At 44.4% G+C, this 27,990-nt stretch overlaps 3 protein-coding genes across 4 annotated transcripts; 1 reads left to right on the forward strand and 2 right to left on the reverse strand.

Annotated features, from left to right (window-relative positions):
- Positions 1–4,605: 4,605 nt before the first annotated feature.
- LOC133921203 (DIS3-like exonuclease 2) lies at positions 4,606–9,907 on the forward strand. The gene is made up of 6 exons (XM_062365990.1): positions 4,606–5,339; positions 5,428–5,481; positions 5,569–5,634; positions 6,646–8,859; positions 8,951–9,022; positions 9,106–9,907. The coding sequence occupies exons 1-6, from the start codon at positions 4,944–4,946 to the stop codon at positions 9,505–9,507; spliced, it is 3,204 nt and encodes a 1,067-aa protein (XP_062221974.1). The 5' UTR covers positions 4,606–4,943; the 3' UTR covers positions 9,508–9,907.
- Positions 9,908–10,646: 739 nt separating this feature from the next.
- On the reverse strand, positions 10,647–14,229 carry LOC133921205 (uncharacterized). 2 transcript variants are annotated; one of them, XR_009910235.1, is made up of 9 exons: positions 13,802–14,229; positions 12,548–13,056; positions 12,390–12,462; positions 11,998–12,078; positions 11,857–11,920; positions 11,464–11,551; positions 11,266–11,350; positions 11,033–11,174; positions 10,647–10,934 (listed from the first exon to the last, which is right to left on the reverse strand). XR_009910235.1 is itself a non-coding variant. In XM_062365991.1 (8 exons), exons 1-8 carry the CDS (start codon positions 13,904–13,906, stop codon positions 10,851–10,853), a joined length of 1,089 nt encoding a protein of 362 aa, XP_062221975.1. In that variant the 5' UTR covers positions 13,907–14,226; the 3' UTR covers positions 10,647–10,850. The 2 variants fall into 2 exon arrangements, 1 of the variants encoding a protein (XP_062221975.1); XM_062365991.1 differs by lacking the exon at positions 11,033–11,174 and having other exon boundaries at positions 13,802–14,226.
- Positions 14,230–25,501: 11,272 nt separating this feature from the next.
- On the reverse strand, positions 25,502–27,988 carry LOC133920360 (protein LNK1-like). The gene is made up of 6 exons (XM_062364978.1): positions 27,760–27,988; positions 27,209–27,466; positions 26,907–27,081; positions 26,037–26,681; positions 25,804–25,916; positions 25,502–25,715 (listed from the first exon to the last, which is right to left on the reverse strand). The coding sequence occupies exons 1-6, from the start codon at positions 27,900–27,902 to the stop codon at positions 25,535–25,537; spliced, it is 1,515 nt and encodes a 504-aa protein (XP_062220962.1). The 5' UTR covers positions 27,903–27,988; the 3' UTR covers positions 25,502–25,534.
- Positions 27,989–27,990: the final 2 nt, after the last annotated feature.

Genomic DNA, 27,990 nt, shown 5'->3' on the forward strand with positions numbered 1-27,990 from the left:
TGCCACATTCTGGCAGAAGAGCGTGGGGTCATTAAATGCACGGGTCCCATCCCGTGCCATCCGGCCCGTCTCGGGATAGCGTCGTAAGGGCCGAGGCGTTCCGCCTGTCGCGCTGCTGTGGCAGGAGAACAAGACAGGGTGGGCACGCTGGGCCGCTCTGCGGTTGCCCGGTGGGCACTCTCCACGGCGCCCGTTGCCAGTGCATTTATGGTGACGGATGACCGGACGTGGGGCGCATTTTCCACCCCCGGTCACTTCGCACAGAGGCTATGATGACGCCATTTCCATTTATGGTACCTTGGAACTCGTGCCCTCTCGTTCGGGGCACGCTACTGCCGGTGGGTATTTAAAGCAACCGGCAGCAGCGGACAAGAAAAGGCTAAGAAGACCAGAACAGGCAAAAGCTTTGAAATCTCTGAGCAAGCTCGACAAGTTAGACAATCTCTAAAAGGTTGGAAAATCCCAGAGGAAGTCAGTAGCGAAGAGAAGAGAAGAGAAGATCGAGAGCACCTAAAACCAACAGATACACACAAACCGAAGAACAAGGAGCGTCAGACTCTAGGATAGACAAACATTCTTGTAACCAGCAACATCCTTAAGGGACATTCTCGAGGCATTTATAGTATCCATACAGGAGTAGGGTGTTACGCCTCCGTGCGGCCCGAACCTGTGTAAACACCAGCGCATTTACTCCGTTTTGCACTAGATCGTTCCACCCCACTGGCCATCGCATTTATACCCATTTGTTTCTCCAGCGAACATATTCAGGATCATCCCCCCGGCCGAATCTCTAAAAAGGGGTCCATCAGGATCCCTGCGACAGGATTTAACCCTCCGACAGCTGGCGCGCCAGGTAGGGGGAAGCATCCCTGAATTTGTTTGTTTGTTTTCTTCTGCAGAAAAAAATGGCCGGTGGTCATCGTCTCCAGCGCTCCGGCTCCAGCTCCAGTGGGGAAATGGAGCCCCTCGCTCAGGAGGCCCCAGTCGCTGCTGCGTCCCAGCAGCAGCCACGATCTGCACGCACGGCGTTTCCCTCTCAAGGGGACCAGGGCGCTGGGCCCAGCAGGGCCGCCACCGCCGTCGCCGGTGCACCACCCAACCCCCAACAGGTGGTCGAAGCTCCTGCCGCCAGGTTCGCGTCTCAACAGCGCCGGGCGCCGCTCTAGCGTAGGCTCGCCTTTGGCGAGGCCAGTCCCGGGAGCACGCTGCTTGTGGCGCATGCTCTCCTCAGGCACCCGCCAGTCCAGGCGGCAGGGGAAACCCCGGAGGGCCGCTGGCTCCAGGAAGTAGCCGCCCTAGTCGGCACGGCCCACCGCCAGGTGCTGGCCGAAAGTTCCCGCACCACCTCCCAGCGCGGCGCCGCTAGGACCGGCCCATCATCAGGTGGCGGTCGCGCAGGCGAAGCGCTGCCCCCCTGGCCACTTCCGGAGCCCAGGACCTCCGCTTACACCTCAACGAGTGGAGGGGCATCGAAGACGCGCGCGTCACTCTCGAGCGCCAGCGGGAGACCCGGCAGGAGGCTGAAGCCGAGGACCAGGCCTCCTCTTTGCCGGCCCATGATCACCAAGGGCGCTGCCCGCGCCGCAAGGTACGGCACCGGTTGTCGTGCCTTCACCAGTGAGCTCCGCCGGGTCAAATGGCCCACTAAGTTCCGCCCCGAGCTGTCAGAGAAGTACGACGGGTCCATCGACCCCGCCGAGTTCCTCTAAATATACACCACCGCCGTCCAGGCGGCTGGTGGTAGCGAAAAGGTGATGGCTAACTACTTTCATGTTGCCTTGAGGGGCTCTGCCCGCTCTTAGCTTATGAACTTACCCCCAGGATCTATCAGCTCCTAGGATGATCTTTGCCACCAGTTCGTGGCTAATTTTCAGGGCACATTCACCCGCCCCGGCCTGGAGTGCGACCTCCACGCCGTCAAGCAGCAAGAGGGGGAGACGCTACGGTGCTTTATTCAGCGCTTCAGCCAGGTCCGCAACACCATCCCGCGGATAACCCCCCACGCTGTCATTGTCGCATTCCGGCAGGGCGTCTGCGACGAGCGGATGCTCGAGAAGTTAGGCACGCACGAGGTTGAAACCACCGCGAAACTTTTCGCACTGGCCGACAAGTGCGCCAAGGCGGCGGAAGCTCGGGCGTGGCACGTTCCGCGCCCTGAGCACCCCGCCGCCGATCAACCAGGTCTTCCCGGCTCCGACAGGCGGGAAAAGAAAAAGAGAAGGAGGCGCGAGGCTGTCCCCGTCGAGCCAGCCCAGGGCCCCGCCCGTGGGCCGACCCAGGAGCCCGACCGCCGGCAAGCATGCCGGGCGGCCGCCGACAGACGGCCAGCGCCCGCAAGGGCTCCGGCCCGAACCCCTCCTAGGGCTCCGGCTCCCGCAAGGGCTCCCCCATCGAGCTCAAGCACCTCGGCCACCTCTTCTTCCTCCTTAAGCTGGCCACCACCTCCCTAGCTTCATCTTGAGCTCTGACCCTTCCCTAACCCCGAAGGCCAAGTCATAAGCTTGCTAGAACGTGGTGAGCACCTTAACCCCCTCCCATTTCATTCCCATGGTTAGATCTACCGACAACGAGCACAAAAGAGCTCAACAATGGCCGCCACCACCATTGGAGGTAATAGCCGAGTTTCAGTCATTTTTTGCTTATACATGTTATCCTACGCGGTAGAGGAGATCAAGATGATACTCTAGGTCTAAAATCTATACCCTAAAAGTCGCCAAAATCATTGCTGGAGAGATCCCTGACGAAAATCAGTATTTCTGATCTCACCCGGAGGTTCCAGGTGATCCTAGCCAAAAATACTCGAGGAACCCCACCCAAAAGTTCACCCGGAGACTCCGGAACCCAAAGGGTCTGAGTTCAACCCGGAGTATCATGATTATATTGTTCATTAGACATTTTTCTTTTTTTATTTTCTTTGTTGAAACTTGTAAAATTCGTACTAAATTCTCTCTAGCTCCAATATGTGAGGAATCATCCAAACAGTATTCTAATTAATTATCAGGAAGATCATTATTCAAAATCACAACTTTAAAGATTACTCAGAATACCATTCCAGTAGTCCCGACATGTGTTTTATACCCAAGATTGAAGTATATGCTTTTCCAACATAAGCAATCATAACCGAGCTTAATATAGAGCAAGTAATCAAATCATATTACAAGTTTAACAATTTACAGCAAAAGAGATCTAGAAGGATATAAAAAACTGATTAACTCCCAACTAAAAGAGAAACTATACAGCAGAAACAAAAGCTAAAGATAACAAAAGATAGGTGAAGCCATATGCACTTAAACTTCACCAAAAGCACGACTTCCAAATAGTTACCTACTTATTCCGACGCTAGCATCCATGCAACAATGCAACAATGCCACCACATCATAAAATACCTAAAAATGTATCAACCGTCATTGGCATATTCAGACCCACCACAGCTAAGGCAAGCCCTAGGCGTCCATGAACTCATGCAAAACTAATTGAAAAAATACAAAAAAATTTACTCCAGAACATACAATATTGACCCATGCATGTCATTTTTCTGGCTCGGCCACATTACTGTTATAATCTATTCACATGTGCCCGATGCAGGAGTACATTTCACTGGGGCATGCGGTATCAGTTGGTACGACAATCGAAAGTTAGACGATACAAAGGAAATAAGAACGTACATTGTACTGTGTTAAACAACTCTACGTGCTCAATGGCAAACATTTTCAGAGACGTCACGCGCGCGTATCAACATTGTGATATCATCCGTGTTGTACGACGCAGCACATAAATCTACAAGGTGTTAAAGTCCGGTGTGCACTGGCAGGTGCTCGAGCTCGAGGTGCTAAAAGAGTAGTTGTATTTTTTTTTTTTTAAACAAAGCTAGGTGCTCCGGAGTTCTTTTAAAGAAGAGGTGGACATCTAGGTTCAAGCCCGAACGAGGTGGTGCATGACGGTACTCTCTATAAACCGACTAAGCGCTCGGTTCCTGGCCACTCATGCATATCACGAGCTACTTTTTTTTCGCCCATGTCAAAAGAGAGGAGCGATTGGAGCAGCTGTAGGGTGTGCAAATAGGTGTTGTAAGAAAAATAATATGGTCTTAATGTCCGACCTTATATATTATAGGATGAAACTTTAAGTCTATATTGATATGTCAAATTTTTAAGTTTGTAATCAGACATGAAACAATAAAATATTATTTCTATATTGATTCTCCTTTCTTCTCTACCACCTACCAATTACTATCAACAGAAGCCCTCATGAAGATTTTTTTATTTTTTAGTAAAATCTACTTTAAAGTTCGGCCTAGATTTCAAACATAACACAAACAAATATTAAATCATCCTCTCTCTATATATATGATATATCTTAAGCCTAGTTGAGACCTTAAATATTAGAGATGCACTTAGTGATGAGCCCATTCGGTGCGCGCACATGGGCACCCGTGTAGCGCACCATAGCCCATCGGCACCACGCTACCACCGTAAGAAAGCAAAGGATCAACCAGGACAATAGGCACGCACACCTGAAAAGCCCATGGGTGAAAGCGACGGCCCTTTGGAAAAGCCGGAAAGCAAGGCGATAGTCGCCGCGCTGGCAACCCCACCCGCCGCCGACCACCCCCTCCCGCTGCCGTCCTCGCCCCGCAAGCGCCGGCCCTGGCGCCAACACGTATCCCCCTCTCTTTCTCCCTCCTCGTCATCCTCCTCCACCCCCCAGCGCTTCGCGAAGCAACATCTCGCCCCCCTCCTCGTCATCCTCCTCGGCCTCTCTATCCCCCTCTCTATCCCTTCCTTCCACTTCCCTTCTCCTCTCCCCGCCCCACGACACCTCATTTTTTTCCCATTGGTGTCGTCGAGGAGAGCGACGAAGCGAAGGACGCCGCCAGATCTAGGGTTCCGCGGCGGAGCTCTACCTTCTAGAACCCCCGCCATCCCCGAGCGCGAGTCACCGCCATGAGGGCCACCGGGGAGCACACCGCCGCCGTGCCTATCCCCGCCCCGCCGCTGCCGCCTCTGGCGTCCGCGGCCGAGGACGCAGAGAAGGAGAAGAGGAGGAACCGTCGCCGCCCCAAGCAGGGGGGCACGGCCCCCGTCGCCGCGCCACAGGGCCCGGACGCGGACGCGGCGGGGCCGAGGTCGTGCAGATCGATGACGCCCATGTACGTGGGCGGCACCCGGCTCGACGCCGCCGAGGTGGAGGCGTCCACAGCGGGGACGAGCCAGTCCTGCCCTCTGCTGCCTGCGCCGATCCGCCCGGAGGCTTCGGTGGCGAGAGTCGACTGCGGTGCTGCCGGGAGGCGGTACTTCCAGCCTCACTTGCCTGAGCAGGCTGTGGAGGAGGCCATCAAGGTATTTGCTGGTGCCATGGGAGGTTTCCAGCTTCGTGGTATTGATTTTGCGTTAACTTATGCACTGATTTGTTGCCTTTGCCACGCAGAGAGGGAATGTGTTTGTGGGGAAGTTCCGTGTGAATGCACACAACCGAAACGAGGCAAGCGCGGGCTGCTCTGTAGTTTGATTACTATTATACTGTTCTCCTCCAACTGTGTTGTAACGTTTGAATCGTATGATTTTGTAGGCGTACTGCACGATTGATGGCATCCCGGTGGATATTCTCATTACAGGGTTGGCACAAAACAGAGCGGTAAGTTCAGGTCTGCATGCACGCTGCAATAACTGATTGAGTGTATTACAAAGGTGCCCCATAAGGACATATTAGTAGTTACTGGATAATGCAAGGCTGTATGTCACGTTAAGCTCGTGTATGTGTCTCGTTAACTGACTAGGCATATAAAGAGCTGGAAACTGTGTGTTGTTAGTTACTTTGCAAGGAGTCAGGAAACACCAGTTATTGTCATTCTGGCATGAAAGGAGCCTCAGGACAAAATTATGTGCAACATTGTTATGGCTTTCTTTCTTGTGATGTAGCATTATTAACTCTCAAGTTTTTGCCGTGTCGCAGGATTGGGCATCTCAGTTAGTGCTGATAATCTATGACTTCTACGCAGTAGTCACAGAAAATATGACTAGCTTGCCCCCCTCATAATTTGTTGAAGCACATTTACCTTTTATGCTCTTGATGTGTCTTAAAATTGCTTTAGTACTTCATGTTGAACTTAGTCAGGACTGCAGCCAGCATGGTATTCCCTTGGAATAACATATGACGACCTGAATTTCTGAGTTTGTGGATTACCTCAATAGCTTTTGCTTTTGAAAATGATTCAAACAAAGCTGCATTATAATTTAAAAGTTAGTTTTACCTAATGATCATTTTTTGTTGGGTTTTAAAGTGTTCTGGTTAGATGCAGTGCTCTTGTTCATCCTTTCCTTCGGCAAATTTTATCTTTCGTCTTGTATGCAAGTGTCTTGTATGTTTCTTTGCCAATAATCCTAACAAAGCATCCTTGAAGTATGTGTTCTATAGTAGAAAAAACTAATGCTATAGATATTTTAGGTGATATGTATACCTCTCTCAGCATTTTTTTTTTTGGATCTTTATGTGTTTAACATATGATTTGGTATATGTGGTTGAGTTCTGCTCACCTCCGGTGCCTGTACCATTCTGCTCACTAGCTGTGCCTATAACATTTATGTATCCACGTTACATGGATTCTTGAACTTGCAACATCAAGTTATCTTATGAACTACATTGCAGGTTGAAGGTGATCTTGTTGCTATTACACTGGATCCTGTTGTTTACTGGACCAGAATGAAAGGACCGAATGTTGCATGCAACCCTCTGATGGGAGGAGATTCTGTGGTTCACGAGGTTGGTGAAACAAATGGGAATCATGGTTGGAAGAAAGGACAGGCAGATGTCAGCTGCAGGTTTGAAAATTGCAGTAATGGTGTGCCTGTTTTGGACAGGATGCATCTCCATCACAAGAACAGTGGTTTTAGTCAAGCTGTTAAGTGTGAAAATGGGAATGCTACTGTCCCAGAAAGTTACAAGAGAGACTTGAATGATGGAAAGAGTGAAGCTGCAAGAGCATTACAAAGGATCTGTGCCATGATATACTCTCGCCCAAGCAGACGTCCTACTGGGAAAGTATTATCAGTCATAAAGAAGTCCCCGCGCCGTGATGCTGTTGTAGGTTTCCTTGCTCCTTTCTCAGAGTTCCCAGATGGGGAGCAACAGAAAACTCAGATGAGTGTAAAGAGGATGAACCACAGAGCACAATCAGATTTTACAGGCTTGATTCTTCTCTTGCCTACTGACCCCAAATTCCCTCAGATGGTTGTTAGCGTTAGCGCTTTGCCAGATTGTGTTAGACAGAGCCTCAAAGAAGGTGATGCAGCTATAGAGAAGGAATTGGTTGCTGCACGAATTGATGAATGGAATGAGGAAAGTCCCTTTCCCTGTGCTCATATCATACAGTTCTTGGGGAAGGGTGGACATGTTAAAACACACATGGATGCTATATTATTTGAGAATGCAATACCTGATCCTGAGTTTTCTCCCGAGTCCATGGCATGCCTTCCTGACATTTGTTGGATGATTCCTCAGGAAGAACTTGATGCAAGAAAGGACTTGAGAAATGTCTTGACCTTTACAATAGACCCTCCTACTGCTTCTGATCTTGATGATGCTATATCAATTGAGACACTTCCAGGAGGAATTGTCCGTATTGGGGTTCACATTGCAGATGTTTCTTACTTTGTCCATCCAGAGACTGTGTTAGATGCTGAAGCTCAGAGTCGATCTACTAGTGTTTACACCTTGCGGCGTAAAATATCAATGTTGCCTTCGAGACTTTCAGAAGAGCTGGTTTCTCTTAATCCAGGTGTAGACAGGCTTGCCTTTTCAATTATTTGGGACATTGATCCTCATGGGAACATAATTAGTCGTTGGATTGGTCGAAGCATAATCTTTTCATGCTGCAAGCTGTCATATGACCTTGTGCAGGATTTGATTTGTAGTGACTCCAGTCAGTCTAGATCTGCTGTTTCTTCTCTTCAAGTACATGGTATATTTGAGCAAGAGGATGTTATTGAGTCCCTTGCATGCCTATACGAGGTCTCACAAAATCTGAAGGAAATTAGATTCAAGGGTGGAGCTCTTTCTCTTGACACTGCAAAGCTTATGGTCTTGTTTGATGAAGCTGGGGCACCATGTGATAGCTATCGCTCTGTGAGGAATGATGCATGCTTCATTGTCGAGGAGCTAATGTTGTTGGCGAATGTGTCAGCTGCAGAAGTTATATCTAATGCATACCCTGATTGCGCCCTACTTCGTAGGCACCCTGAACCTAATTTGCGGAAGTTCAGAGAGTTTGAGGCGTTTTGTGCTAAGAATGGTTTTGAATTGGATGCTTCATCATCTGGTCAACTTAACCTTTCACTTTCTCGAATAAAGGAAAAGTTGCAAGATGATCTTGTTCTGTTTGATATTCTCATGTTTTATGCGTCAAAGCAAATGCAGTCAGCAGAATACTTTTGCACAGGGGACCTGATAAGTAGGAAGGATGATTGGGCTCATTATGCGTTGTCTGTCCCTTTATACACACACTTCACTTCACCGCTTCGAAGATATCCTGATATAATTGTTCACAGGATGCTGAATGCGGTAATTGAGGCTGAACAAGTGTATCTGAAGCAAAAGAAATCTTCCACAGGCCAGAATGGAGTGAAAGCAGCATCTTGTGAAATGATGGACAGATGTTTTACAGGCCTCCAATTTAGTAAGGATGCCGCTGAATCTGAAGAAGGGAAAAAAGCACTTTCTGCTGCAGCTAAGAAGTTTAAGGTCCCTTCCTCTGAAAATCTTCGAGTGGTTGCTGAACACTGTAATGAAAGAAAGTGGGCTGGTCGTCGTGCAGAAGAAGCTGGACAGAAGCTCTACATGTGGGCTCTGATAAGGAACAAAGAGGTAAAACATGGCGCATCATCATTTCTAGCTTCCCAACAAGTTTTTTTAATGTAAGCTTTATTTTGAAGTAATGTTGTTTTTATTTTTGCAGATCGTGGTCTGCAATGCTAGAGTTCTGGGGCTTGGACCAAGATTCATGTCAGTTTATGTGCCCAAGCTTGCGGTATGAATTTTCTGACCTCCTTTAATTGAAGCACCTGCTTCATTTTGCTTCTTCACTCACCTTAATGTGATTTTATGATGCAGATGGAACGGAGGATATATTATGATGAAGTTGAGGGCTTATCTGTTGAGTGGTTGGAAGCGACTGGAACGTTGGTGCTTGATGCATGCAGGAACAAGCCTTCTCAAAGGAGAGGAACTCAGGTGAAGTGCAGGGCAATCGAGGAAGTCGTGATGCTGGTGAACCCTTCAGAGTCAATGTTATCTGAAGAAGATGAAGAATCAGGAGCAACAGAAGCTGGCGGCCACACTGCCAAGTCAGTTTTGCTGAGTGACGGCGCAGTGAAAGCTCAGGCTGCCCCAGCTATCCTGCCCCTGGTGATGCATTACCTGAGCGACATTCCTGTGGTTCTTCATGCAACTGGTGGTGAGGATTGTGCGGTGGACATTGGAGTAAGGCTGTACATGGCGTCATACTTCAAGTGATAGGAAACATCCCATTATGACAGGAAATAATCGGTTAATTTTAGCATTTTCTCAGTTGAACAAAAGCAATAAAATGACGGTAGGCAGACGCCAACTTAGTGCTGTAGATATTTCTTTCTTGTATAGGTAATTAGCTACTCTTCTCCGTTACTTACCACCCTGTGAGATTTGAGGGTTTGCGCTGAGTCAAGTGGCTTTCGTTTTTATTCCCAGGCTGCTTGATCACCAGGTACTACCAGACTGGCCGAAGAGTGACTCTATATCAGTGATGTATTTGATTAGTCTCTTTAATATTTTTGTTCTAGTTTGCGAAACCACTTGCAGCTTTTTAACTGGTGGGTTCACTAGGCTGTTCGATCTGTCGATTTGCTACTTTGAAATAAAAGCTTTGTTAATGACTGTCCATTGGTGCCGTTTATGTTCTTCACTTATTTCGTGAGGACAACCAGTGCCTCATTTTGTACTATGATCAAGTTGTCCTTCAATGCAGTTGCAGTTTTACATGTGCGGATCATGCGAGCAACTCTGATCAAACGATACTACTGCAGGATTTGTCATTTGTCCATTTGGTTATAGACTACTGCGGTTTGGTTATGTTAAATGATATAATTTGTTCGATTTTCCGCTTCATGTTGGTTTAACAACTAAATGTCAGCTTTAGAATGGTTAATAAATGCACTATATTTTAGTTTTATATGTGATTTTGCATTGGAATCCATAAAAAATGGATATGCAGGTCAGGTGGTCCTGAGCATTGTATTGGCCACCTGGTGAGCAAAACCGGAACATGGCCAGTTTCCAACCCCCCAAACCGGTCCAGATTCATTTGCTAAATTTGAATTTGAATCTGAATTTGGTAGTTGACAGCTAGGCACATATGCACGTTTCTACTGAACTGGTGATAGAAGCGTAAGGGAGTGAACCAGGAGGGGTGCATAACCACTTCAGAATTTCCGATACGCACCGGTTTGACCTAAACTGGCAATAGCCGACAGTGTGAATTAGGACTTTAGAAGGGGCTCGACCAATTCATTTTTTCCCAATACCCGTGGTGTTCAGAAAACCGGTCGAACCTAGTTCTATAAGCCCTGCCTTAAGTCATGATATGCCTTTGACAGTTTACCTTGGAATGACAACAATGAAGCAACAACCAGTACGTCCATGTTTCGCTAACTGGTAGCAAGAAAATTACAGTATTTACAAATCTGAGCAAACTCGCTTGAGAAAAGCAAGTCCCCAGTACTCCTACTTGGGTCCTGCGCACAAAATATCTTGCAAAGCCTACTAAAACTGTACAGATGTAACATGTGTATGTTTGGCAGCTCAAACTGACTAACGAACGATCACCATCGACAAATTCCTGGTTTGTCGGTCTGGCATAGTGTGAGCATCTCCTCGTACTTCGAAGGATAGACGAAGCCCCACAGCTGCATTACACAAGAAAACAACAGTCAAATATCTCTCTAACTAATTTGCTGAACATGTGGATGTCCACACAAATGACAATCTTTATGGACTTGCAAACCTCTGTTTCAATTTGTTGATGGATCTTACAATGCTAAGAAATCCCAACTAAACTGATATTATTTCAGTTGCAAGACCCCCAAACCCAGATACTCCAATTTCTTGAGTTAAGCAGTTAAGATACCAATTACAGTTGCAAGTTGCTACATTCAACATGAAGCTTCGTGATCATATGGCTGTAATAACGTACACCAGTGAAAAAGACAGAACACACTGCTTCAGTATTTTAAATACCTCAACTTCTTTCACTGCAAAGTCTGGGGAATGCGATAGACACTGGTTGTTAAATGTCTCCGAATTGGAACTTGAACCACTCAAACTGCAGAGTAATGCAGATAAAAGGTGAGGTTGTGAAGGCCATTAACAGTAACTTAGCTACAGCGGTCAAAGGTACGAAATAGATATAAGAAAGAGGAGGGCGAAAGATATTACAGGTCTGCATCTAGATAAAGTGCAAAATGACCTCCTCCTCCCAGTGCCAAATAGTCAGTGGAGCACACCGTGAAATAGTTATTAGCACCTACAATAAGCAATTTTTCAATAGCTTAGAAGCGTAAGACAATACAAACAAAATGTAGTACGAATGCACATTTGGGAGCCAATCCTTTTGCTGCCTGTAGGTATAAGGCAAATAGATCCTAATAATAACATATGCAGCAAACGGATTCATCAGAACCCACATAAAATATGCTAATGGCACAAAAAAAAGTCGCTGCAGTGCTGGTTGCCATGTAGCTAGGAAGCATGGAATATATCGCGAAAGATTTTGTTCTTTTTTCGTCATATTTTGATTTTCTCGTGCAAAGATCGTAAAGTGAATATTACCGGTTGGCCGATATATAGCAAGGTGGTTGTGCAAATTAGTGAAAACAAAGCAATTATTGGTCCCCTGCAAGATTAATTTCAAAATAATAAGTATAAGGTAAATAGGTAACAAAAGAAATTATTAGAATATGTAGTCGGAACCTGATACTTCTTTGCACTGGTTGGTTGCAATGGAGCCTCAACTAAACCACCAAAAACTGCCCCATTTTGATCCCCAACTGCCTATAACATAATGCATCAACAAATGAATAATGGAAAATTGACAATTTGAAACTGTAGGCAAAAAAAAAAACTAAGATCATACGAGACCTAAGATCATATGAGATGATAGTATGGAGAGACATAAAAATCCACATTGCCAAGAATATAGCAACTTACTGGAGTAAAATAAGACCTATCATTTAAGTATGAACACACCGTTTGGATCAACATAATAATAATACTGATCACTACAACAGGCTGCCGTCTTTCAAGGAATGGTGGAGTGATAACAAACAGAACAGCATTGAGCTGCTTAGGAAACATTAACATACCAAAAGTGAGTAACCAGGGCAAAGCATGCTCCTCCTATATAAAGTAGATAAAGATATGCCATGCCTCCATGTGCTGCACAGTTGTGAACATAAACATGAGATAGCAGTGGACACACATGATCTTAAGTCACAACAGCAGAAACAGACATGTTTTGAACCTGTATAGCAAGACCCAGTTCCTTCCCTGGGCAAGAACAGGGAGAGAGGTGTAAAGAATTGATCGCATCATTTCTGACAAAAGAACAGATGGCTCTGACATAGTTGGCAAATTACTGACGGAAGCAACTTCCGTTGATTCCTCAAGCTCCAATACAGGTGCTACTGATTCAGTATGATTTACTGTCTCCCTGCCCATTTTAGGCTCAGCAGTTTGTTTGAAACCACCAATCCTAACCGCCTTGTTAATGATTTTTCCAATGGAATGCTTTCCTCTACTCAGCAGCCCTGTCCTTCCCTTGTTTCCCTTCCCCACTGGTGTTAAAGTTGGGTATCCAATATTCCCATTCTGCTCAGGAATTATCTCCATTGAATCGTTATTAGAGCTAGATGACGACAAAAATGAGATCAAGAATGCTCTAAAGGAAGATGTGTCAGGGCCATCAAGAACGTCAGAACTGTGCTCAGAATCTTTATCATTCTCTGAATTTTCCACCACTTCTTCTACCTCCTGCAAAATCCAAAGAAATTGAAATGTAAACTTTCCAGAACACAGGCTGGTGGTTGGAATGAATCGCAGTAAGTGCTGGTACTAACTGGAACCAAACATACGTATAGAAACCACCCTTAAAATTTAGCTGAATGCAACAGGTTACAACATGAAAGACAAAGAATGTAGCACTGAAAAGCTTTCAAACGATCGCCCGAATAACTTCACCATTGCAGCTACAACTATCAGTCGATCACTGCAGTTGACAACCAACACTGCATAGAACTCAGGTTCCATCAGAAGTTTCCAGCGTGACATGAACACAGGAAACGCAAGACACATTGACGAAATCAACCTAGTTCACTGTGCTCTCGAAACAAAAAGGGCATCCGAACACTAAGAATAAACCTAACACAAAATTGCCCAACCAAGTAAAGAGCCCTATTTGTCATGGACCTCCCAGTTCCGCCCAAACTCATCCCCGAAAAGGCAAATCCTCTGCATGAACTAAACAGGCTACCTACAGTTTCCACCAATCAAAGCAGGTCCTAATTAGCAGCACGCAACAGCGAACAGCCTTAAAAAACCCAGGAATTGCACACCAGACCCTAACAATAGCACGCCCCAGCTGCGAAATCACTCCAAACCATGCAAATATCTCTGCCAGACTCGCCCAATCGCGAGAATCGAGAACGCGAGCGACACCCAAATTCAAAACCGGACCAGATCGTCCACACGAGGGAGGGAGGGGGATCCGGGGTCTCACGGGGAGGTGGGAGGTCTCGCGCTCGGAGATGGGGTTGAGGATGACGGTGGTGAGGTCGGACACGAAGTGCGCCGCCTTGCTGCCCAGGGACGGCAGGTAACCCATCGATCCTTCCAACGCCACACCACGCGCGTCCGCTCCCGGGGGGCGCGCTCCGCGTGCGTCCGTCTCCACGTCCTGCGCCGCGCGGCTTCTATATTCGGGAGGAGCCGCGAGCTCGCCCGTCCCTGACGCTTCTGGAGCCGCTCGCGCTCGGGGGAGTTCCTGCTCGGTTGTGGGGAGGGATGCGGAGACGGCGGAGTGGCTTCAACCTCAAGAGGAGACGAGCGGATTTGGACTTGGTTTTCCTCGCAGCTGCTGTTCGGTGGTGAGTCTGGATCGGATTTTTTTTTTCTCTCCCTCTTTCCCGGTAGCGTTGTGGCGTTGTCCGCGGCGTTAGAGCAACTCTAACCGAGTTACTATTTTTCCCTCCCTAGGTTTCTGATTACAGAGCTCACTACTTATATTCTCCTTTCTACTGTTTATTTCAATTGAGTTACTATTTTCCCTCCCAATTTATCTGAGTAGGGAGCTCACTACTTATATTCTCCTTTCTACTACTTATCGTGTTTCAATCGATATCTTAAATTCACATCCCTATATATCAATCAGCTGTATTTTATTATTATCTTATAACTAACTAATAATCGTATATTTTAAATAGTGTTATTTTGAACGGCTATTTTTTCAACGGCTATTTGTTGAACGATTATATTCTAATGGCTAATTTTCAATGGCTATATTCCAACAGCTAAATTTCTAACGACTATATTTTAATAGCTAGTTTTCCACCTCTATATATACATGTTCATTCATCTAGTTGCTACATCAAGTTATTGCTCTTGCTCTTTCTTCTTTGTAACTCCAAAAAGAATCATCGATTTCCCTTAGACGATAACGACGACGAACTCATGCTTGCTATACTATACCAAGCACACACACAATATCAGCTTATGAATGCTCCATGACCTGACGGTTCTGTGCCTAGACGTCAATACATTCACCGCGGCAGAGAAGCAGGGTATTAGAGGTTGTACAACGACTATTTTCGGATGCTCCTACCTACGGTCCAACTTTCTTTCGGCGCAAGTTTGCAGTTAACCTTTTTTTTTTGTCTTTTCTGTTAATTCATACTCTTTCTTCATGCATGTTTATTCATTGTTCTTTCTTCGGTCAGGTTTAGAATGGGTTGTTCTCTATTTCTTCACATTGTTCAAGCTGTCGAGCAACATGATGATTATTTTATGAAAAAAGAGATAGAAGTGGATTCCTTGGATTATCTGCTTTGCAGAAGATTACTGCAGCATTCATCATGATAGCTTATGGAGTAACAACAGACCATACTGATCAGTATGTTCGTATTGGTGAAAGTACTGCTATAGAGAGTCTGAAAATGTGTGTCAGAGCTATTATTGAAGTCTTTGGAGATGAGTATCTGAGATCTCCAAATGAGAATGACAATGTTAGGATAATTGCAATTGGAGAGCAAATAGGTTTCTCCGGAATGCTTGGTAGCATAGATTGTATGTATTGGAAGTGGAAAAACTGTCCTGCAACATGGCAAGGTCAGTATACCGGCTATGTACACGAGCCCACAATCATTCTAGAAGTTGTTGCTTCTAAACATCTTTGGATTTGGCATGTTTTTTTTTTTGGTTTATCAGGGTCTCAAAATGATATCAAAGTTTTTCACCGTTCGCATTTTTTTTGCAAAGTTAGCCGAAGGAGAAGCTCCGGAAGTTAATTACACCATCAATAGTTATAATTATACAATACGGTATTACCTTGTAAACGAAATCTATCCTCAATGGGCCATATTTACGAAGCATATCATCACCAAGAGTTAATAAGAGAAAATATTTTGTCAAGGCACAGGAAGCAGTTAGAAAGGATATGGAACGAGTCTTTGGTGTTCTAAAATCTCGTTTTGCCATAGTTTGTGGACCAGCCCGTTTCTGGGATAAACATACTCATCTTGTTTTGCTGCCAGATATTCCAACAATGCAACAAACCGAACGATCTGCCATCCTTATCTTTTGCTTTGTACAATTCACATGCCTAAAATACCTGCACAAGTAAATATGTGTTGTCAAACATACTAGCAACATATACGGTTACAACTAAACTAAAGAAACAACATTTATATCTTATCTTACTTGAACACCTCGCTCTGCCTCCTATTTTGAATCTGAGCATACCATACACAAAATCTGTTAACACTCTCTTATATGGTGGACCAACGGTGTATCATAGAGTTGGAAGAATGATCTGATTCAAAGTCCTTATGCTCATAGAAATACTCATGAATCCTTTACCAATATGTACTACAAGATTGTCCATTGCCGTGAACAACATCCATACCAATTTCTAGCCATGCTGACACCAAAAGAACATCCTCCTTTTCACTATTTTTTTTTCTTTTCTTGCTTGGTTTCACAGGTGGTATAGGTTCCATAACTTGCACTTCCTCACATCCTTGTTTCTCAGGTGGACTTGCAAGTTGGCTGTCACCTCAAAATTGGCTGTCACCAACATTTTGACCACTCAACAGCTGCATATAGGTTCCTCGGGCGACGGGGCTCACGGTGGCAGGAAGGGGGCAACTTCCTACGGTCGTTGGTCGATGGCGAGAGGTAGTCCTTCTATGGCATAGGGGAGAGACGAGATAGCGAGAACGACAAAAGTAGCGATAGGAGTAGCAAATCGGTTAGATGCGTTTTTCTGCGTCTCTTCGCTAAATAATAGGGTAGAGAGGCAAATAGCAATTCAGTTGAAGTTGCTCTTAGTGGGTGTGACTGGGTCGGGAAGCACTGTGCGAGGGGAGGTGACATGGAGAAGTCAGATCTTTTGTAGGGCAGCCCTGCTTGTCAGGGGCTTTCTGCTGACCCAACTATTTCATGAGTTTTTTTTAAAAGTAATATTAATTTAATAAAAATTGTAATTTTGGAGTTTATTTTTAATCTACCATCAATTGGAAGGGTAACCATTTTATTTATTTTTTAAAAAAATTTAAATTTTTTATTTTCGAAATATAAATATAGAAAAGCCCTCACCATTTTGTTCTTCAACGGACATGGAAAACTAAGAGTTTTTTATTTTTATATTTTTTACCATAAAAATTAAATAAATAGATATTAGATGAAAAAATTTATATAAATAGACGCCTACCGTCCACTCATAGAACGATTAGACCCGGTAAGCTACCCCCCGTTACCGCCCTACTCGCAAGAAGTACTGTTCATGGCTCCAATTTTCATCTCGTATTTTCTATTTAAAATAGTTATCTTCTGTTGCACTAAAAATTCTAAAAAAAATTGTACGTGTTTCATAATCCATATACAACCCATTTTAATTAGATTCACACCAAAAGCCTATATAAAATTTAAACAAAAATTCTAAAAATGGCTATTTTTATAACTTGTAACAACTGTTAGGGTCTCAAACAAAATTTTAAAAATCTGACAAAATTCACTAATATTCTTATTATGTGATGTACTAATTTCTAAAGTTATTTTCAGCCCTAAATTATATGGTGAAAATGTGAGTTTATTTGTAATGCTCTATTTATATGTATTTTTATCATTTCATGTGATATTCTTCTTTTAATTAAATTTGAATTCAAACAAAATTCAAACATATACACAATTTAGCCATTGAAAATATAGCAACTGTATTTTTTTTATAGGATGGAAATATTTTTTATTTATAGGATGGAAATAATTTTACAAAAATTCATATGTTAACATTGTCACCATATAATCTAGGGATAGAAATAATTTTAAAAATCAGTACATCACATAAGAAGTATATTAGTGAATTTTCTCAGATTTTTGGAAGTTTATTTGAGGCCCTAATAATTGTTAGAAGTTATAAAAATAACTTTTTTTAGAATTTTAGTTTAAATTTTACATAGGCTTTTTGAGTGAATACAATTAAAATAGGTTGTACATGAATTATGAAACAAGTAAAAAAAATAAGAATTTTTGGAGCAACAGAAGATAACTATTTTAAATAGAGAATACGAGATTGAAAATTGGAGCCGTAAACACTACTTCTTGCTAGTACTGTTCCCCTGGGGCTAACCTCCAGATCACAGGGTGGCCACCATGGCAGCTTACCGCCCTCAGTCTAACTGTTCAATGAGAGAGCTGTAGTCATGTATTTTTTAAATATTTTCATCTGATATATATTTAATTAATTTTTTATGTTAAAAAATATAAAAATAAAAAACTCGAAAACTAACGCTCGGCTGGGCTTCGATCTCATCCGCCGGCTTGCTCACGCTCCCCCGTGCCGCTTGGACTCCGGCCTGCCTCAACGCGCGAACCGCGCAGATTTTTTTATTATTTTATTTTTTTATTAAAAAAATAAATAAATAAATAGATTCTCCGCAGGAGAAATTGCAAAACTAGGTGTCTGCAGCTCTCTGAGAGGGTGGTTAGGAGGGCGGCAAGGGGGCTAACCGTCCTCTCAGGAGGCAGTTAGGGTATTTTCTTCTCTAAAAATGTAATTTTTGTGTAATTCAAGAAATAAAAAAGGGCTTTAAGAAAAATTGAAATTTAAATTTGGAGTAGGCTATGTAATAGTTGGAGAATAAAAAATCAGTAATTAGCACTCGCAGCATTTTACGTGAGTATGGGGTGCGAACGACGACAAACATAGTATTAAATATAGTGTGAAAACATTACAATACACTGTAAGCGCGATGACACGATGAGAAAACAAATGTGGCATATACGGTTCGCACTAAGACCTACTTATTAGTGCGCCGATCCTAATCATAACATGCCTTAAGGAGGAAAAATATGTCGGGTTACATTAGATACTTTCTACTGAGTGCATCTAGGATACTTTCCCTTTCGGAGGACATCGGGACCTGCCGCCTTAGCACGGCGGGCTCTCTCCCGCTTCCTTTCCCTCTCAGCCTTCCTTGTACGCTCTTCTTCCTCCCGCTTGAGGCGGAGTTCCTCTTGCTGTTGCTCGTACTCCTGACATGCGTACGCTTCACTTCTCCACCTCATGTTCATGTCGACCCACTGCTTCTGTGCGTCATTTTGCTCATTGTCGAGCCATTGAATAAAATCACAGAGCGGTGGAGGGGACTGAACAAATGGAACAAGATGAGAAGTTAGTAAAACAGGGTGCAAAATCGAAAGAGATGAGGCTGATATCTGTTGTCGTATCGGTCGATAACCAGTTGTTGCATGTTGAGGCTTGTCATACTCGTAGTTGGCACACATGAAGAAGCGCAGCCCATAAATGTATGAGATTGAAAGTGCCTAGAGGGGGGATGAATAGGATTTTTTGAAAATTAAAACTAAAACAGCGGATTAAATCTGCCGGATACTCCGGTGAAGGTCAGATACTCCAGTCTCGTCCGGAGTATCCGGTCTAGTCCGGAGTCTCCGATCTATAAAGAAAATCTAGAACAATTACGAATTAAAGCAAGTAGCTAGAATCTATAGCTGAAGCTAGGTCTACTGGATATCACAGAGCTAAAATATCAATTAACACTAGCTAGATGATCACTAGGGCAATTTGTATGAAGAATCACAAATTCACACGATTAGACAAATTGCACAAATAAGAACGCGAGAGATTATCCCGGAGTTCGGCCACCTCACAAAGAAGTGTCTACGTCTCCGTTGAGGAGCTCACAAAGAGCCGGGTATTTTCCAACCCTATCCTCTTCTAGCGACCACAAAGATCAAGATAGAATTTCCTTACTCAATTCGAAGATGATTACAAACTTCCCGTGGCACTCCACAAAGTTTGGGTGCTCTACGGGCGACGCCTTGTCGTCTAGAAGCACGAAGCTTCAAGAGTAATGATCACAACGAATGCTCGAGGAAGAACTCAATGCTCAAGTGGCTTAAACCCTCTCCAAACACAACCTCATTAAATTTTGCAAACTTTGCACTAGAGGTGGTTGGAGGGTCTTTGAATGCTCTTAAAGTGCTCAAAGAGTCTAGAGTTCACCAGCAACAGCAAGCCTTAAATGTCATGGGGTGTACGAGTATTTATAGGCCTCTCTCAAAAACTAGCCGTTACTGTTCTGTCAGACCTGACCAGAGTATCCGGTGAACACCGGAGTATCCGGCCCCAAATCCAAAAACGGCATCAAAACGGTCACAAAACGTGTCAGAACTAGCCGTTACAATTCTGTTAAGTTACCGGAGTCTCCGGTGAACACCGGAGTCTCCAGTCCTGACAGGGCTTTCAAAAAAGACTAAGTCCGGAGACTAGCCGGACCCTCCAGCCTCTCCAGGTACCGGAGTATCCGGTGAACACTGGAGACTTCAGTCTTTTTTAATTAAAATAAAGACTTAACCAAGACTCTCTGGCGGAGTCTCCCTCGGAGACTCCAGCCTCAAAACCCATAAACTACCGGAGTATCCGGTCAACACCGGAGACTCTGGTCTTTTTTCAATGAAAATAAATCAGAACCGAGACTCTCTGCCGGAGTCTACCTCGGAGACTCCGGACTAAACACTGAGTACCAGAGTATCCGGTGAACACCGGAGTATCCGGACTCAGTGAACTTTTGCAGAATTAACTCGGTGTCCGTGGGTGAGTCTATCTCTCAACTTGTTGGTTCTAAAAGATATCTTGAGCATTGAGACACTAACCAAGCAATCAAATGCAACCCTCTTAATAGAGCGGCTATCCTAGACTCAATTTCAAAAATAAAAGAATTTAAATCCTATTGAGTACTCTTAGTTGCTTCTCCTTTCGTTTTGATGGGCGTCAAACGTCATATGTCTTCTCAACTAATACTTAAACATGTTCATAACTTAGATAAACATATTAGTTCCTTAATCGTTTTATCATCAATAAGCCAAAACCCACTTAGGGGGCCTAGATGCACTTTCAGAGATGTCTTGCAACTCGCGGAGCTTACAAAGGTCACCACAGAAGCACATTGGTGGTTCGAGACCTTCAGGTATGGTAGTCCTCCAATATTTCTTTGGTGGATTTGATGGAGCTGAGAAAGACATTGCACTTGAGAGATCTGAGAAATGAATGGTGCATCAACGTAAGGAGGTTCAGCTATTTATAGTTGGGGGAGGCAAGAGCATTGGATTCGCTCTTGAAGAAAGGAGTGAGTGCAGGGGCGTAGCTGGTGGCAGGAGCATCGGATTCCATCTTGAAGAATAGGAAAGTTGTGTCATTGATCATGGTCAGAGATTACACATTTATTGGTACCCGTGTTGTCATTTATTGTTTAGAAAAAGCTGGGTAATATTGTCACTTCTTGTTTAAAGCCTGCGCCAACCTACAAGTATTGCAATATATCAATAATATGGAATTACATCAGTGATATGGCAATTTCGTATGAAATTATCGAAGTACCTGTGCTTTCATCACTCTTCTATCGTGAGTAGCTCTCCAGAGCCCCGTGGTCGAAACACTCCTAGCTCCGTCTGGTGCTCGACGGATAAAAAGTTGCGATGCTTCTTGTCCACTGCAGGGTCTAGAAGCTCGGGGGTCGCAGGGTCGGCCATATCTGCATTTGAAAGACATGTACATTAATGCATTGTTAAATATAGACAGTAACAATATACTTTGAATGCAAATTAACTATATCACTATATACAACATTAACACACTGCGATAGTGACCTACAAACGAAGGTTCAAATGGTACAAATTGAGCACAAAGCACCATAAAACTCACCTAGACAACAGGTGCATCACCAGGTGCATTTTTGGGATAATACTTGTACGTGTGACCTATTTCATTGCACTGACTGCATCGCTTGACCTTAGGGCCAGCCTCGGATTCATCCATATCGTTGCAAATCCGACGAGTTTGTCTTCGGCCAGGCCCTAGATTACTTGTAAAAGTGTCAACAATGTTGTAACCATACAGCTCATGATTCCAGGTGTTGAGTATTTAATCTTTCATAAAATACTTTGAAACATATTGCCTGGGAAGCATATGGTGCTCCGCACACGCAGCTATGATGTGTATACAAGGTTTGTGGAGTAACTGTGGCTTCTGGCAACTACAGATGCATGTCCCACTCCTTAGCACACACTCTTGAACATACCGCTCACGTCTACCCCCCCCCCCCTCTAACCCTTATCCTGGCACAGGACACTGAATCTGTGCTCCGCAGTCCCTTCTTGATTTGCGCGATGCATGTGGGCCTTCTTATTGGCCTTCTCCATGTACTCACATAGTATCCATCCGTAAAGCATACGATTGTCCTTCATTACAATCTTAGCAGCTGCATACCGATCAATAAAGTACTTACAAGTCCCATGCAAAATACCTTCTACAATTCCAACTAGTGGTAGAGACCTCATTCCACGCATGATCCAGTTATAAACCTCTGCAAGATTTGTAGTCATTACTCCATACCTTGCACCACCACTGTCGTACAACAGAGCCCATTTTTCATTTGGCTTATTACGTATCCACTGTGAGAAGTTCCGAATAGATGAGCCTGATCTCCTTACTATCTGCGGAGTATCGGTTGGAAGAGGTCCGAGAGCTATTGATTCATCACCGTTAGGTGCAGCCTCCGCAGTTTGTTTTAGAGTCAGTTCATCAAGTCTTGCCCATAGTGCATTGAACTTCCGTTGCTGGTTTTGACTGCACAACTTTTTGAAAAGCTTCATCAACTCTTTGTTTTTAAATTGTATGTAGAAGTTCGCACCCATATGGCGCATGCACCACCTGCTTTTGAGATCGGGCCACTGTGCTGCTACATCGCGTCGAACGCTACCATGTTGTATATCCAACAAAACCTGCAACAATCGTGCATGTCTATCATGAATGAGACATACATCTAGTCAGTCAAGAATAATTGCATGTTTGACCCGCTCTAGGAACCAATACCAGCTATCCCCATTCTCACTCTCCACGAAAGCAAACCCTAGTGGCAGGACTTGGTTGTTACCGTCGACCTCAATTACAGACAATATCTGCCATTTGTACTTCCTAGTCAGGAATGTTCCATCTAGGCATATGATGGGTCAGCAATATCGAAATGTTTTGATAGTTACGGCGAATGCAAAAAAAGCACGCTGCAACACTCTTTTTTCGTTGTACTCCACATCAGTAGAGGGGTAATGCTTGATATCATAGTAGCTTCCTGGGTTCCTTCCACAAATTGTGGCTAATTGACGAGGTAGATTGTGATATGAATCTTCATATGTTCTGAACCTCATCTCAATAGTCTTTTGTTTCGCCCTCCATGCATTCGCATAGTTTATTGTGTACTGGAACCTTTGCTCAATAGCACGGATTATTGATCTTGGCTCATACCTTAGGTTGTCCACAATCTCCCCGTACATAACATTTACAATGAAGGCAGATGATAGGTTCCGATGGGTGAACTCTATTTCCTCAATGTGACAATTATGTTCCTTAACTATTAAGCACTGCCAGTAGTCTACCCATTTTTCTCTGAATGCGTGCACCCGCCAAGGACACTGCGGCATCAAACACTTCACATCGTACTCCCTTTTACTAGATTTAACAACCTTGAATTGCCTCCGAAGAGACAACGATCAGAATTTCACTGCATCAATAACTGCCTCCTTTGTAGGGTACATAGCACCCTGTGACACCTCGTTCTCATGGTACTGCCACGGTGTCCGATCAGCCTCACTAACCACCAGCTTCGAAAATTCATGATCCCTCCATTCTGCAGAAACTGGAGTATTACCCTCCTCGTTAGCCGAATCCCCATTGGCAAGGCCTTTCTCCAACTCTTCATCCTCCAAATCCATATCTTCAATGATGCTAGGAATGTGCTCTCCTTCATCAGCTACACCCATCGGTTGCAGCTCTGGAATATCACTAACATCCTCCCTGGACCCAACATTAGCCGTCTCTCATTCATCTTCCATTGCCTCACTTGGTCCTGCTACTGCTTCTGCAGAGTTCTCCTCAGTTTGATCTTTCAGGTACGCCTTAGCTAACAAAATCAGCAGCAGGCCACGTTCACAACATATATCTATATACTGCCTCCAAGTTGATGTGGCTTCGATGGGAACAAGCTCACCAAAGTATCCATGACTAGCACGGCTGAGGACAGCTTTCAACTTCAGCTCATGTTGCTGCGGATACAGTTGGAAAAACCGCATGAGCTATTTGCACACACCCATAATGGTCCTCTTATTAGCTTTACTAAGACCCTTCATGACATGACGAAATTCAGACATATCTACACTGTTAGGACCGTACCTAATTTCACCCTCACCATAATATATCTGAAAATTTAATTTATCTATCATCCCTGAAAACACCCGTAAACATAACCAATGTTAAGACCAACAATTATATTTCTAATTATCGGATAAAATAATTTCTAAATGCTATATCCTAAGTTCGCAAATTATCCTATACTGCTACCTCCTATGTCTCACATTATAACCCTAATATAGTAAAATAATATAGTAAAAATAATATTCTATATTTCACTGCTATCGTACAATTTTCTAAATAAATTTGATAATTTTTTAAACCCTAAGTCATACATGTCTAAAACCTATGTCATATACTACTACTGCACTAATTAACAACAATAAAAGGAAAAAAAAAACTTACCCGAAAATAATCTTCAAATCCGCGGCTCAAATACAGCAGGGCTTCATCGGGCTCTCTTCCTCCCCTCTCCTCTCCTCTCTTCTCCTCCCTCTTCTCAACTTTTTTTTTCTAAATAAAATGATATTTTAGTCTAATTTTAGCCACTTTTATAGAAGAGGCTGGGTGGGGGGGGGGGCAACCAAGCGGCGCGGGCGGGAAGGGCCCTTACCGCCCCCTGAGAGGACGGTAAGGGAGGTGGCTCGGGCGGGCAGGCCGTACCCGCCCTTTGAGGGGGCGGTTAGGCCTCTCGCCCTCTCACTAACCGCCCTCTCAAAGAGCTGCAGACGCCTAATTTTGCAATTTCTCCTGCGAAGAATCTATTTATTTAAATTTTTAATATTATATATATATATATATAAAACTCGACCGCGCGCCACCTTTGGGCCGCTCCACTGAGCCGCGCCCGCCCACATGGGCTGACGGCCTCGCAGCTTGGCCGTCTCGTTCCACCTCGGCCGCCACGCGAGCACTCCCGCGCGCCTCGCATGGGCCGAGCCGGCCTGCACGCCTGTCCTAGGCCGCGATCTCATGTGCGCCATCGATCCGCTTCTGGACCGTTGCCAGGCCAGCCGGGCCATCCGCCCCGGGCTGCTGCCAGGCCGCCTCACCGCAACTCCCTCCTGGGCCGCTAAGCAAACAGGCTGTAAGGGCTCGCCAGCGCCAGCACACAGTACAAGGCCGACCTCAGTACTGTGCTTTGAAATTATTCTCTCTTTATTTCATAGCATACACGCATGTATGCTCAATAAAACAATCTTTTCACGCTATACTCCACTTGACGTTCGGCATCATGAAGATTACAACTCTAGTATTTTTCTCATAGTGCAACATGTTTATGTACATTGCTCTCTAATCTAAACGTCTTATATAACTTCCTAATCAACTTAACAGTATCTATCATCAACCATATCCACCCTCAGGGTATATCTGCATATGAAAAAAACTAACATATAATTTCGAGCACAATTTCTTGCAAACTTGACACACGTCAATCCATACAACACCACTCACACGATTATGCTACCCTAAGCATATCAACATATACATATCATTTAAATTATAATGTTAAATCACTTTGCGTTTTTACCAATTTCATAATAAAGCTAACTTTTTAGCACATATGATATCAGGGGTTACATGATTAACACGGTTTGCCTGGCACGGCTGATGCGACAAGACAGTCTTTCGGTACAGCGGTTTCTGTAGAAGCAGCTGTGCTACCGACTGATCCATGGGGTTCGTCTGCGTTTCGGTCCATCCGCCTGTTTTGAACCTGAGAAACAAGCACAGAGACGTTGAGAACTTCGAGTGGCGGATCCGAGTACATCGAAGAAAATAGGCAAAAGTTGTCATGCTTTTACCTCTTTGAACCTGATGATCCCGCTGCTCCACTCGTAGCATAATGCTTTTGTTCGACGCAGTTGGCCAACCGGTACAAGGCGTCCCTTATGCGTCCTTTGGTTGCCACATCCATCTGCAAGGCACGTAAAAGGATACAAAAAGGTAAGTACTTATCGAATGGATAAATGATAGAAGAGTGTTAGTGCATCACGAGAATGATTACGATGTGTTATGCCAATTACTGTAAGTCTACCTGGTTCATGCTTTCCTGAAGCTTCTGAAAGCCAAGATCCTTTACCGGCACGGCTTCCAGGATCAATGGTGAGGAAGATTGCTCGCTGGACTCTGCAGAAGTCGTTCCCTTTGAACCAAATTGCAAGCCTGCAGAGTTCAGGACACCGTTGCCGGCAGAATCTACAGGGAACTGATGCGGCGTTTGTGTTGAAGTGCCATTCATCACCACTTCAGGCTCTTCATACGTTGTCAGTGGAGGGAAGTATATCTCCAGTGGATTTTCAGCCATTCCCTCGAGGATCATATCTGGATTCCCATTCAATCGATCGTGCGGCTTCTTCGTAGAACGAGGAACGTGAGCAGCAGCAAGATCCGGCCCTGAGCAAGAAGATGGAGGCACAGTTTCATCAGTGCACATAGTACTAGATGCCGTTGGGGCTAGCATTTCCTGATTTGAGCAAAAAAAATCCTCCAGTCCCTGACAGCCACCGATTTGCTTCATGCTTGCAACGTCATCGAAGGGGCAGAAAAGTTCAGCATCTGAATGCTGTGAGAATGTCTCCATTCCCCCAGAAGAACTCGCATGTCCCTCACAACTCAAAGGTGTATCCCTCCCTTCCTTCATGGATTGTTGTTGCGTGGTGGTGGGATGTGTCAGATTAACCTGCAGAAGGTGAAAGAAAATAAAATAAAATATTTTCCTCAATGAAACCTATATTCTTTTCAGGAAAAATATGGTCTGGGCTGTGGTGATATGTTGCATATTCAAAAGGGCAAATATCTTGACTCTTGGCATGACAAGAGAAGCTACCCTCGGAAGGAAATCCTTGCAGCATATGACCTTCGAAAAGGAGAGAGAAGTAATCAGGAAGATAGATTTTGGAAGTACCTGATCAGGAACTGAAACTGATGACTGTAATACAGGATCAGTCGTGCTCTCATTCGACAAATTGATATTGTCAAAGCAGCTGCTTGGTACAAGCTGAGCATATGGTGAGCAAATTGAAGACCATAGTGGATCCTCGAAATAATTGCTCCCTATATCAAACGTGTGATCCAAATTTCTTCAAAAAAATAAAAAAGGAAAAATGTTAAACCTCAAAAAGAAAGAGGGAAAAAATCTGTTGAAAAAACACAAAAAGGTGGCGTTGCTGATGCTAGAGACACATGCTCAAGGTAGCAAGGGGTTACCTCAGGTTTGTTTCGAGATCATTGAAGCCACCGAGTTCAGGCAAATCGCAGAAAAATAAATCTTTTCCCTTGTTCTTGCGTTCGTCTTGCATCCGCATAGCATTGCTTTCTGATGAAGAATTGGCAATACCAGCGTATCCATCAGCAGCGAACATGCTTGCCTCAAACCCTGCACCGAACATGCCGCGGCCTTGAAATAGCACACTATGGTCGCTGATCAGAGGAAACTCATCCATCGCAATTCGCGATGCTTGAAACCTGCGAAGGAAAAAAAAAATAACATCCTAGACAAAAAAAAAGAAAAAAAACGGTGACATAGAGTTCAACAGTGAAGCAAAAACATATGTATTCTTTTTCTATGTAAGAATCAAAAGACTAGTTCGCATATCATTCCATGATGGCATTAATTTCTTCTTAGATGCAGTAGTAGATCAAAGAACAAACCATGATCAACATCCCAGTAATCAGCGACAGACCAACTACAGCTTGGACTGAACTAGTGTAGAGAAAACAACAATAAGATATCAGCAAGCCAACAACCGGAGCGATACCTCGTTGCGAGATGCTCCCAGTCGCAGGGACGGACTCCAAGTGCAGCGTGGGGGTTCGGCGCGGAGCTGGACTTAGAAGAGCTGGGAATTTTGATGGTACAGTGAGGCATAAATAGGAGGGTGGACGCCGGAGGCCGAACCATTCGGTGGACGAGAGTTAGGCGTGCCGAAGTGCCGGGGCGCCTGTCTAGATGCGATCAATGACGAGGAGGTGGACTGTGGTACTCTTCC

The sequence above is a fragment of the Phragmites australis genome, chromosome 6, assembly GCF_958298935.1.
Source record: "Phragmites australis chromosome 6, lpPhrAust1.1, whole genome shotgun sequence".
NCBI classification, from domain to species: domain Eukaryota; kingdom Viridiplantae; phylum Streptophyta; class Magnoliopsida; order Poales; family Poaceae; genus Phragmites; species Phragmites australis.

Bases quoted from the DNA above. Each gene is read 5' to 3' on its own strand.
- LOC133921203 (XM_062365990.1), top strand. From the start codon at position 4,944: ATGAGGGCCACCGGGGAGCACACCGCCGCCGTGCCTATCCCCGCCCCG. The intron at 5,635-6,645 runs GTAAGTTCAGGT...ACTACATTGCAG, and splicing joins GGTTGGCACAAAACAGAGCG to GTTGAAGGTGATCTTGTTGC. The intron at 8,860-8,950 runs GTAAAACATGGC...TTATTTTTGCAG, and splicing joins CTCTGATAAGGAACAAAGAG to ATCGTGGTCTGCAATGCTAG.
- LOC133921205 (XM_062365991.1), bottom strand. From the start codon at position 13,906: ATGGGTTACCTGCCGTCCCTGGGCAGCAAGGCGGCGCACTTCGTGTCC. The intron at 13,057-13,801 runs GTGAGACCCCGG...TGGATTTTGCAG, and splicing joins GCGAGACCTCCCACCTCCCC to GAGGTAGAAGAAGTGGTGGA. The intron at 11,552-11,856 runs GTAATATTCACT...TGCTTATTGTAG, and splicing joins TGCTATATATCGGCCAACCG to GTGCTAATAACTATTTCACG.
- LOC133920360 (XM_062364978.1), bottom strand. From the start codon at position 27,902: ATGGTTCGGCCTCCGGCGTCCACCCTCCTATTTATGCCTCACTGTACC. The intron at 26,682-26,906 runs GTACTTCCAAAA...CACCTTCTGCAG, and splicing joins CAGTTTCAGTTCCTGATCAG to GTTAATCTGACACATCCCAC. The intron at 25,917-26,036 runs GTAGACTTACAG...CGTGCCTTGCAG, and splicing joins TTCAGGAAAGCATGAACCAG to ATGGATGTGGCAACCAAAGG.